Source organism: Hypanus sabinus, chromosome 5 (genome assembly GCF_030144855.1).
Source record: "Hypanus sabinus isolate sHypSab1 chromosome 5, sHypSab1.hap1, whole genome shotgun sequence".
NCBI classification, from domain to species: Eukaryota; Metazoa; Chordata; class Chondrichthyes; order Myliobatiformes; family Dasyatidae; genus Hypanus; species Hypanus sabinus.
In genome coordinates, this window is record NC_082710.1 from 33,728,249 (window position 1) to 33,739,380 (window position 11,132).

The window sequence follows — 11,132 nt, forward strand, 5'->3', positions numbered from 1 at the left end:
AAAAATGCTGGAGGAACTCAGCAGGTCAAGCAGCATCTATGCAAAGGAATGAGCTGATGTTTTGGGCCAAGGCCCTTCAGCAGGGGAAATTGAATGCCAAAACTTCTGCTATACGTATTTAATATATGTAGTTTAATGCTCGTTTGAATTGAACTCTTGCTGTCAAATTACAGAACTTAACCACAACATAATTTTTGTTGTTTTCTAGTTTGGCAATATATTATCTTCAGACAACTTCTAAATCATACAAGGCCGCAAACCTGGAATTAAAGAAGAAACTACAAAATGTAAGAATCACTTCAACAATGAAGCATAGTGCTTGTTTTCTAGCAGACTGTTGGAAAATTTGATCACAAACCGTAAACAGCACTTTTGTGCACAGTTAATGCAGTTAAAAAGTAGCTAATTTACTGAGGTTGCTGGCATATAGAAAATGTCAATTGATGCATAATGCATGCGTGGCAATGCCACTGCCACAGTTAAGCGCATATATTCATTTTTAAAACCGTATGGGTCAAGACCAGATCTTAAAGGTAGGAAGAAAGCCTATTTAATTACGAGTCAATGGTCCTGTTCTTATTCAAGCCACAGCTGGGGAATCCACTGGTGAAAACAATGCTCTTAAATGTTGGACATGATATTCATTGTTGGGTGGTGGGGCAAACAAGCCAAGCTTTGCTCCAAGTGAGCCTCCATGATACTGGGATGTACTGAATGCATTTTCTGTCCAGTCCCTGATGAACTACTTTACTCAAAAGCTGAGCCATGCTCACTTCACAGTTTGAAACAGCAGTTATCATGAAAGCCACCACTGTTAGAGTTTTGCCATGCCAGTGGGCTGCACTTCTAAATTCGGGAATCTCACATTGCAGGGAATGACAAAGCAAGTCCTTTGTTCACCATACATAGGACACGGTACCCTGCATGAGGAAATTGTTCTTAACTGGCGCAGACCCCAGTTTCATTTCAAATACTATCTGAAGCATTGTATCATTTCTTTCTTCGACAGGAACTCTGTACAGCTATCTCATTTAATTAGCTAGGACTGGACATCATGGCTAGAAATCGTGCACTTTGAATTACGTAAAACAACGTACATGGCTAAGAAACAAGCAGATAAGCAGCATTAGGAAATTTTCGGAAGAGGATTTGTTATGACAGAGCAGAGTGAGCTGATCTGGCAATGTCACTTCCTGAATTTTAGAACAATAGAACTTTAGAACATCAAGAAGTTTTTGACAACAACAGGCGATGTCCCAACAAAGTTTGCCAAAATCCTTTACATATAGTGTGTTGAAATAACACAATTTATGGTGGGAATAGAAAAGGATCAAGTTATTTAACTGGTTATGTTCAAGACTTTGATTAAAAACAAAACTATTACCTGACCTGCTGAGGGCTTCGAGCATTTTTTAACCTTATCTTCATTCCCTGCTCTGCTCTCAAATAGCAGATACATTGGTGGAAACATAGAAACAAAGAAAACCTATAGCACAATACAGGCCATTTGGCTCACAAATGTGTGCTGAACATGTCCTTACCTTAGAACTACTAGGCTTACCCATATTTTCCTAAGCACCATGTACCTATCCAGGAACCTCTTAAAAGACCCTATCGTATCTGCCTCCACCACCACTGCCGGCAGCCCATTCCACACACTCAACGCTCTCTGCGTAAAAAAACTTACCCCTGACATTTCCTTTGTATCTACCTCCAAGCTCCTAAAAACCATGCCCTCTTGTGCTAGCCCTTTCAGCCCTGGGAAAAACCTCTCACTGTCCACACAATCAATGCTTCTCATTATCTTGTACACCTGTATCAGGTCACCTCTCATCCTCTGTCGCTCCAAGGAGAAAAGACCGAGTTCACTCAACCTATTCTCATAAGGCGTGCTCCCTAATCCAGGCAACATCCTTGTAAATCTCCTCTGCACCCTTTCTATGGTTTCCATGTCCTTCCTGTAGTGAAGCGATCAGAACTGAGCACAGTATTCCAAGTGGGGTTTGACCAGGGTCCTATGTAGCTGCAACATTACCTCTCGGCTCTTAAACTCAATCTCACGATTGATGAAGTGCAATGCACCGTATGCCTTCTTAACCAGTCAACCCGCACAGCATCTTTGAGTGTCCTATCGACTCGGAACCCAAGATCCCTCTGATCCTCTACACTGCCAAGAGTCTTACCATTAATACTATATTCTGCCATCATATTTGACCTACCAAAATGAACCACCTCACACTTATCTGTGTTGAACTCCATCTGTCACTTCTCAACCCAGTTTTGCATCCTATCAATATTCTGCTGTAACACATGACAACTCTCCACACTACCCACAGCACCCCCAACCTTTCTGTCATCAACAAATTTACTAATACATACCTCCACTTCCTCATTCAGGTCATTTATAAAAATCACGAAGATTAGGGGTCCCAGAACAGATCACTGAGGCACACCACTGGTAACTGACCTCCATGCAGAATATGACCCATTTACAACCACTTTTTGCCTTCTGTGGGCAAGCCAGTCCTGGATCCCCAAAGCAATGTACCTTTGGATCCCATGCCTCCTTTCTTTCTCAATAAGCCTTGCATGGTTACTTTGTCAAATGCCTTGCTGAAATTCATATGCACTACTTCAACAGCTCTACATTCATCAATGTGTTTAGTCACATCTTCAAAAAATTCAATCAGGCTTGTAAGGCACGACCTGCCCTTGACAAAGCCATGCTGACTATTCCTAATCATATTATACCTCTTCAAATGTTCATAAATCTCAGGATCTTCTCCATCAACGTACCATTCACTGAAGTAGGACTCATTGGTCTATAATTTCCTGGGCAATCTCTACTCCCTTCCTTAAATAAGGGAACAACATCTGCAACCCTCCAATCCTCCGGAACCTCTCCTGTCCCCATTGTTGATGATTGATGATTGATGATCCCCATTGATCATCGCCAGAGGCTCAGCAATCTCCTCCCTCACTTCCCACAATCGCCTGGAAATTTAAACTGTATTGTTTTATAGACAGCAAGTGAAACCTGCAGAATAAAATCTAAAATCAAAGTACACTTATTTCACTCAATGCTTCAGCAACAGTTTCTTCCCCCTGCCATCAGACTTCTGAATGGACAATGAAACCATTGTCCACAGTACCTCACTATTTTCCCCCTTTTTGTTCTCTTTTTGCACTATGCATTTAATTTATTTTTTATACGTATTTATTATTGTAATTTAAAGGTGTTTTATTATTATGTATTGTAACAACAAATTTCATGATATATGCCAGTGATATTAAACCTGATTCTGAATTCAAACGGTGATCATTTTTTTTGGCTAATGTGTCCAGAGCTAAGGGTCATAGTGTTACAAAAAGGGTCAGCCATTTAGGATAGGGTGCTTAATTAATGATCCAAGAGAGTCTGTGGAGACTCTTGCTGCTATTTCTTATGTTCCAGTTTTTAATAATAACTTTGCAATTTTTTTGTTTTCTTTTGTATTAATTGAATAATTATGCTTGTTAATGAATCATTGGCAAAATTGGATTATTAGCGATATATTGTATCTGCCAATATAAATCCAGTGCAAAGCTGATTGCCTGATTTTGCCACTTACAGATGCATCTGCATATCATCCCCATTGTCTGTCATCCAGTAAATTCCTGACCAGTCAGTTTCATAGAAGCTGTCATTTTCTCTTTCCTTGCTTTTCTATTCTCATCATTCTTGAAAAGCAGAGTGAAATGCTGTTTTCCAGCCAAGTCAATGGTTCTAGAACTTCTGTTACCATCAGAAACAAACTTTGGAAGCATGTTGCCAGTTCCAAATAGTGGATTTAGTAGGAACAACTAAAGGTGAATATCTACCCCACTGAGCTTTAAAATGAGAACTGATTTGTTTTTGTTTGGAATTGTTAATAGCAAAGTGAAGAAAATAAAAAGAGAAGCAAAATGAACGCTGAAGCTGCAGCAAATCAAATGGAAGAACTGCAAAATTCTTTGAATAAAGGTATGGAAAATTCATCAAGGTTAACAGCAGAAGATAGGTCTTTGTTCTGTGATTTGGAAAGGCATTTTCATTACTTCCTTAGTTATGGATGGAAGAAAGTTGATTTTCTAATCACATAAATCAAAACAAAAATTGGCTGCAATATCTGGCTCTGTTACACAAGTCTTTCGCAGAGCATGAGTGGAAAACCATTTCCATTTGTGTCTGCACATTTTTTAACTGGAGTTGTCCTGGATAGCTTTTGATAGGGAAATTAGCCTCTGTGCAACTTGAAGTGTGCAGAGGAGGAAGATTGTGACATCAATCTGCTTTTCAGTTTTCTTAAAAGCAAAGTGCAAGGAAGTTGCAGTATTCCTCAGTTCACAGATGATGCCACGTTTGATTGTGTAGTTGATAATAACTAGGATATTATAAGGCTCCAGGGTGCAATAGATGGGATAAGGAGGATATGAATCTTGGCAAATGTCGTTCTGTGTTGGAGGTGGCTCAATAGTACAGCTAGTTAAGCTGTTACCTCCTAAGTGCAGTAATGTGGTTTCCATCCTGACCTCTGGTCATGCTGTCAGTGTGGAGTTTGCATGCTCTTCCTCTGACTACATGATTTCCTCCTGATGCTCCTGTTACCTCCCACATCCCAAATCCTTATGAGTCGGTAAGCTGACTGGTGACTATAAATTGCTGCAATCAAGGGAAATAGTTGGAATATGGGAAGTCTAAACTGGGCTAGGTTAGGATTGGTGTAAAAGCTGGTGCTTCATTGTTGGCATGTATTTAGTGGGTTGAGGGATTTGGGTCTGTGCTGAATCTCCCTATGACTAGATGACTTCATGAGAAGTGTTAAGTGAAGTATTTTGGCTGGACTGGCACAGATAGACACACATGGCACCATTTTGATAAATGAAAATGAACAGTAGACATTGGTGGAAGATGAAAGGCTGACCAGATACTGTAATGGCCGAGTGCACCAATCATCAAAGTGTGGATTAGGATAGCAGCAGTTAAGTTAGGGGATTGAAGCCAAGTGAGAAAACAAGGATGTAAGTAAATGGTCTGATTGGGAATGGTGTTTGGATCAGAAATTCCATATGGGATCAACGATTGGGGTAATCCACCTCTACTTCGTATAATGGCTACAGAGAGCAATGGAAATGATGGCTAGAAGATGGGGAATGAAAGCAGGAATTGATTTTTCAGGTACTTAGTTGGAAATTTCTGGTCATCTTTCAGCAGAGTTTGCAAAGAGGGTACGACAAATCAGAGACATTACAGGGGTGAAATGAGGTGATGATAACACTGAGCTCCAGGTTATCAGTAAGAATTGAAATCTGTGATTATACTCTCAAATGTTGTTGTCAAGGGGCTGCATATGAATATGAAATGGGGTGGGGACAGATAGCCACAGGCAATATTTATTTTGGTAAGTTGGGGGTAGAAAGGAACTGAGAAAAGGAGCTATTTACAATCAGCTCTATGCTCTGTCCGCCAGAGAAAGCATGATCTTCCAGTGGCCACACATTTTAATTCCACATCCCATTCCCATTCTAATATGTCTATCCATGGCCTCCTCTACTGTCAAGATGAATCCACACTCAGGTTGGAGGAACAACACCTTATATACCGTCTGGGTAGCCTCCAACCTGATGGCATGAACATTGACTTCTCTAACTTCTGCTAATGTCCCTCCTCCCCTTCTTACCCCATCCCTGATATATTTAGTTTTCTCCCCTTCCCCCTTGTTTTCTCTCTCTGCCCATCACTCTACCTATTCTCCATCTCCCTCTGGTGCTCCCCTCCCCCTTTCTTTCTCCCGAGGTCTCCCGTCCCATGATCCTTTCCCTTCTCCAGCTCTGTATCCCTCTTGCCAATCACCTTTCCAGCTCTTAGCTTCACCCCACCCCCTCTGGTCTTCTATCATTTCGCATTTCCCCCTCCCCCTCCTACTTTCAAATCTCTTACTATCTTTCCTTTCAGTTAGTCCTGACGAAGGGTCTCGGCCCGAAATGTTGACAACGCTTCTCCCTATGGATGCTGCCTGAGCTGCTGTGTTCCACCAGCATTTTGTGTGTGTTGCTTGAATTTCCAGCATCTGCAGCTTTCCTTGTGCTTGCTATTTACAATCAGTGTGGTTTAACAACATGTTTCTTTTCAATTTTGAGGCAAATGAATATAAGTTAAGTATTTCTGAGTAAAGAAAATCTGCCTTCCTGTTTTCCGTGCAGACAGCAACAGCGAAACAGTTGTTGAGGTGGACAAGAAACCAAGTGGTGTTAATTCTGCTAACCAGCCTCTAACTCACAATGCTAGTCTGCCCAATGAAAGAGGAATGAGGCTTGCGGCTCCCCCACGAGTAGCTATCACAGGACCACCAAGGCCAAGGAATCCTGGCCAATTCCAAGGCCAACCGCGGTATCCTGGTCCACATCAATATTATGGAGCTCGCCCACGGATTCCCAGAGGGGCTGCTGCTTATAGATGATCAGGATGAAGTAACTGATGAATGGTTCACTGTGATTTAAACTAATAAACATCCAAACAACTTGCAACAGATTTTAATTGTTTTTTGTGATTGAAGAAGATAATTCAAGTACAAAATGCAAAATTGCATGTATCAGATCGCTGCAAAAATAAAATTTTATTTAGAATATAAATTGTTTGTTTTGCATTTTGGAGGCATTACTGATAGATTTTAGAACAAGACATAATCCTGTATGTTTGTTTGTCTGTCATACCCAAGGAAGATAACTTTTACTTGGCAAGACTTGATGTTGGATATAGAAGATGTGAACTGCATGAAAAAACATGTGTAGAGGAATTTTTAAAATGGAAAAACTGTTGCACTGGGGTGTTTCCACTCTCTTGACCAGAGGTATGAGCAATTGTCACAACTGGGGTTTTCCTTGAGTGCAATGGATGACCATGACCTCTGTGCCCATCACTCTCCACAAAGTGTTGCAGAATTGTCTTCCTGGCCATTGAATCTCCCCATTAATTTCATCTGCCTTGTCCACCAGAGATGCCTTTGCATGCTATGACAGATATCCAGTATATTTTCTTCTTATTTGATGCTGATCAAACACAGAACTTCCTGGTACAAGGGAGCCACCTGTGCTTGTTATTGATTTCTGTGTTAGATAGGCAATCAACTTCAATGGGAATCTGGTGTCAACCTGCTGCAAAGTTCTGGCCTGTTTCTTAGTAGTGAGATCTTGTCTGGGGGCTAGGACCTTCATATCGATGACAACACATGGGCAGGGAAAATTAAGCTCCACCAAATAGCCTTAATGTCTCTGACATGAAGAAACTAACTTCAAAAATACTTAAAATGTTAAAATAGTCAAAAACAAAACTAAGACGCATTGCAACACAGGTAAAATGCTGGAGGAACTCAACAGGTCAGGCAGCATCAGAATAAACAGTCAATGTTTTGGGTCAGGACACTTCATTAGGACAGTTCTGTTGGCTCCAGTGCATGTGGCAGCACATTCTGACTACCACAGCTGCACTCTGTGGCGTGGAATGCAGTGATTGCCAGATGTGCACTGTACCAAGTACAGGCCGTTACCCAAGGCTGCCAATTAGAGGATGGGATAGTTCAAAGAATCTAGCCTGTCTGTCTTATGCCCACAATAACTGAAGCAAAACAACGGCACATTCATTTGAATGCAATTGTTAATCTAGTTGACAAAGGTAAATGAAGATCACTGCGTTCTTACTCTCATTTTAACTATCATTATTATTAATGTATTTCCATAGATTGGATGTTTTTAATTGTATATTTTTAATATTTAGATTTACAATATATGACTGATAATTTTTACTTCTCAAAAACACATGAGATTCTGCAGATAAGTGTGAGGTGATGCATTATGGAAGGACAAACCAGAAGACTGAGTACAGGGTTAATGGTTGGTTTCTTAAGAGTGTGGATGAACAGAGGGACCTTGGGGGTTTAAATCCATACATCCCTCAAGATCATTGCACAAGTTGATAGGATAGTTAAGAAGGCCTATGGGATGCTATGCTTCATTAATAGGGGGACTGAATTCAAGAGTAGGGAGGTCATGTTGTAACTCTACAAATCTCTGGTGAGACCACACTTAGAGTATTGTGTTCATTTCTGGTCACCTCATTATAGGAAGAATGTGGAAGCTATTGGGAGGGTGCAGAGGAGATTTACCAGGATGTTGCCTGGATTGGAAAACAAGTCTTATGAGGCAAGGTTAGCAGAGCTGGGACTTTTCTTTTTGGAGCGTAGAAGGCTGAGAGGGGACTTGATAGAGCTCTAGAAGATTATGAGAGGCATAGATAGGGTGGATAGCCAGCACCTGTATCCCAGGGCATGAATAGCAAACACCAGAGGGCATATGTACAAAGTTAAGGGAGGGAAGTTTAAGGGAGACATCAGGGGTAAGTTTTTTACACAGAGGGTTGTGGGTGCCTGGAATGACTTGCCAGGGATGGTGGTGGAGGCTAAAACATTAGGGGTATTTAAGAGCCTCTTGGACAGGCACATGGATGAAAGAAAAATAGAGGGATACGGGGTAGTGAGTGTTTAGTACTTTTTTAAAAGAAATATATAGGGTGGAATAACATCAAGGGCTGAAGGGCCTGTACTGTGCTGTAGTATTCTAGTGTCTAGTTCTAGTGTCTAGATGCCGGAAATCTAGAGTAACATAAAAAAAATGCTGGTGGAAAGGTTTACAGGTGAAGTGTTACCTCATTGGGAAGGACTTTTTTGGGCATTGAACGGAGATGAGGGAGGAGGTGAATAGGCAGGTGTAACACTTCTTCTGCTCACAAGGGATACATGCCATGAAGGAGATTAGTTGGGAGGGATGAATAGACGGAATCATGGAGAGAGTGATCCCTGCGGAAAGTGGAGGGAGTGGGTGAGGAGTGTAGGCAAAGATGTGTTTAGTGGTAGGATCCTATTGAAGATGGTGAAAGTTTTGCAAAGAAGAGTGTACTGAGAACAATTAGCAAAACTCAGTTAATTCAAAAATATGTAAATAAACTTTATGTTGGTCACTCTTAGCCATTGTTCCCCTATTCAAAAGAATGAACGCACCATCCTGAACTAGGCCAAACCTAATATCCTTCCAAGGTATACATTCTCTGGCTTAATTATTGTGGTACAGCCACACATTGAGAAATTTGGATATACAATGGAATTTGAGCATTTTGGACAACACAGGTGAACAGATGCCCACTACTGTGTGACATCTGCTTTCAAGTGTATTCACTGAAGTTTATAAAATTAATTAAGTCATTCAGCCCATCAATCCATGCTAAGAAGCAGGCACCCATTTAAACTAATCTTGCACTGATCCTATATTCCCAATAGCTCATATGTGCACATGGCAATCCCAGATTGGTGGTATTTTCCTGCGAAATCCAGGATTAAAAGCTTTTGTGTTATGAAATACGAGGGAAGATTATCCCACATTGAGCTGATGACTAGGCAGCAGTTTCATAGCTAATTCCATTGGGCACATCAGGGTGGAAATATGGAAGGTGCTGGAGTAATTAACATCTCAGTTCAAAGGCTTGTTGTTTGAAATGCTGGGAATTTGTCCCTATTTTCTTCAGCACAGGTAGACACAAGCTAGAACAGAAATTTACCACACAAAGCCACTTTCTCCATCTATTCTTAGCTGTGCTAAATCCAAAGTCTAATTCTAATTAAGAGTGTGAATTGCTGCTTGGATGCTTTGAATGAGAACTGAGGCATCCAGACTCGGCATCAGAATTTGCTTTTCACAAAGTGATACTTATATGGTAAAAAACTTGTTTCAATGGACTAATGCATTCTTGAAGAGATCCAACAAAAGAAGTTATTGGTCACTGGGAAATTAGCTCATATAAACTCTCCTAGTTGTTAATCACTGTTATGTGTGTATGTTAGTGTGTCATTCATATACCATATAGTTTCTTTAAGGGCAATAAGGTTGCTCTGATCTTAAACAAAAGCATATCGTACGGTAGCAACTGCTGTAAGAATGTATGAATCATGTTATGTGCAATGGATTGGTAGAACCTGGTGGTCAGTTGATGGGAAAGCAGGGAGAATTAAATGACATTAGTGTAAGTGGATGCTTGAAAGCCTGGGCCAAAGGAGACATCTTCATGCAGTATGATTCTATGACTCTCTGACTTGCACTAATCTTTAGCACCAATACCAACAATAAACTTAGACCATTGCATAAAGTTTATTTTTAGTGTTGATTTCCACTCTGTAGGTGCCTATAGCGTGAAACTTATACTGGCATATTTTGGAAAAACATGCAAATTCTTTCAGCATGGCTTATTTCAAAGTCCAAAGGTAAATTTATTATCAAAATACATATATGTCACCATATACAACCCTGAGATTTGAACAATGTGCAAATATGAAAAGAAAAAGAAGAAATTATTTTATTATGCTAATACTACTACTACTAATAGTAGTAATTGGCACTCCAAGCAAGAATATGCAATTCTGATAAGAAGTACACACCACAACCCAGAAAATGAAGACATCATCACTATTGAATAAAAAGTTAACCAATGGAAGAGCATGACCCTCCATGGAAGACATCCCCACAATCTGAGCAGACTAGATGTTGAGAAGGAAGTATCAAACGCCTTGCTCAGACTTGGAGACCTCATCCCAGAAACAAAGGGTTCCTTGTGGCAATACAGGACCAGGTGGTCAACACAAAAAAAAATCAAAAATACTTAATAAAAGACTGCCAAATTCAAGATGATAAATGTAGAAAATGCCAAGAAGGATCAAAAACAATCCAACAGATTATGGGACTCTGTTGCAATTTAACTCAATCTTACACAGGCACAATCAAGTTTCAAACATCATTCACCAAAATCTTGCTTTAAAGTACAAATTCATAAAATAAATCATACCTTACTATAAATACAAGCCTGATCCAGTTTTAGAGTCAGAATACCACAAATTATATTATGACCGATCCATTATTACAAACAGGACAATCCATAATAACCGTCCGGATATAATAATACAGGATAAACAGGAAAGAGTGAGTGGGTAAGGCCTCCGTTGGACAGGGTCAACCATGGATGTTGCTTCCTAGCTGTCTAGATATGCAAGCCTGGGCACTACAATATGGAGAGC

General features: G+C 40.3%; 1 protein-coding gene across 1 annotated transcript in view; it reads left to right on the top strand.

The window, feature by feature from the left end:
* tmc1 (transmembrane channel-like 1) overlaps positions 1 to 6,531 on the top strand; it is a 47,705-nt gene extending 41,174 nt beyond the window's left edge. The window contains exons 15-17 of the mRNA XM_059969080.1: positions 209 to 287; positions 3,916 to 4,003; positions 6,223 to 6,531. Of these exons, the coding sequence (XP_059825063.1) occupies positions 209 to 287; positions 3,916 to 4,003; positions 6,223 to 6,479 (424 nt within the window). The 3' untranslated portion in view covers positions 6,480 to 6,531. The remainder of the gene's footprint in view (positions 1 to 208; positions 288 to 3,915; positions 4,004 to 6,222) is intronic.
* The last annotated feature ends 4,601 nt before the right edge of the window (positions 6,532 to 11,132 follow it).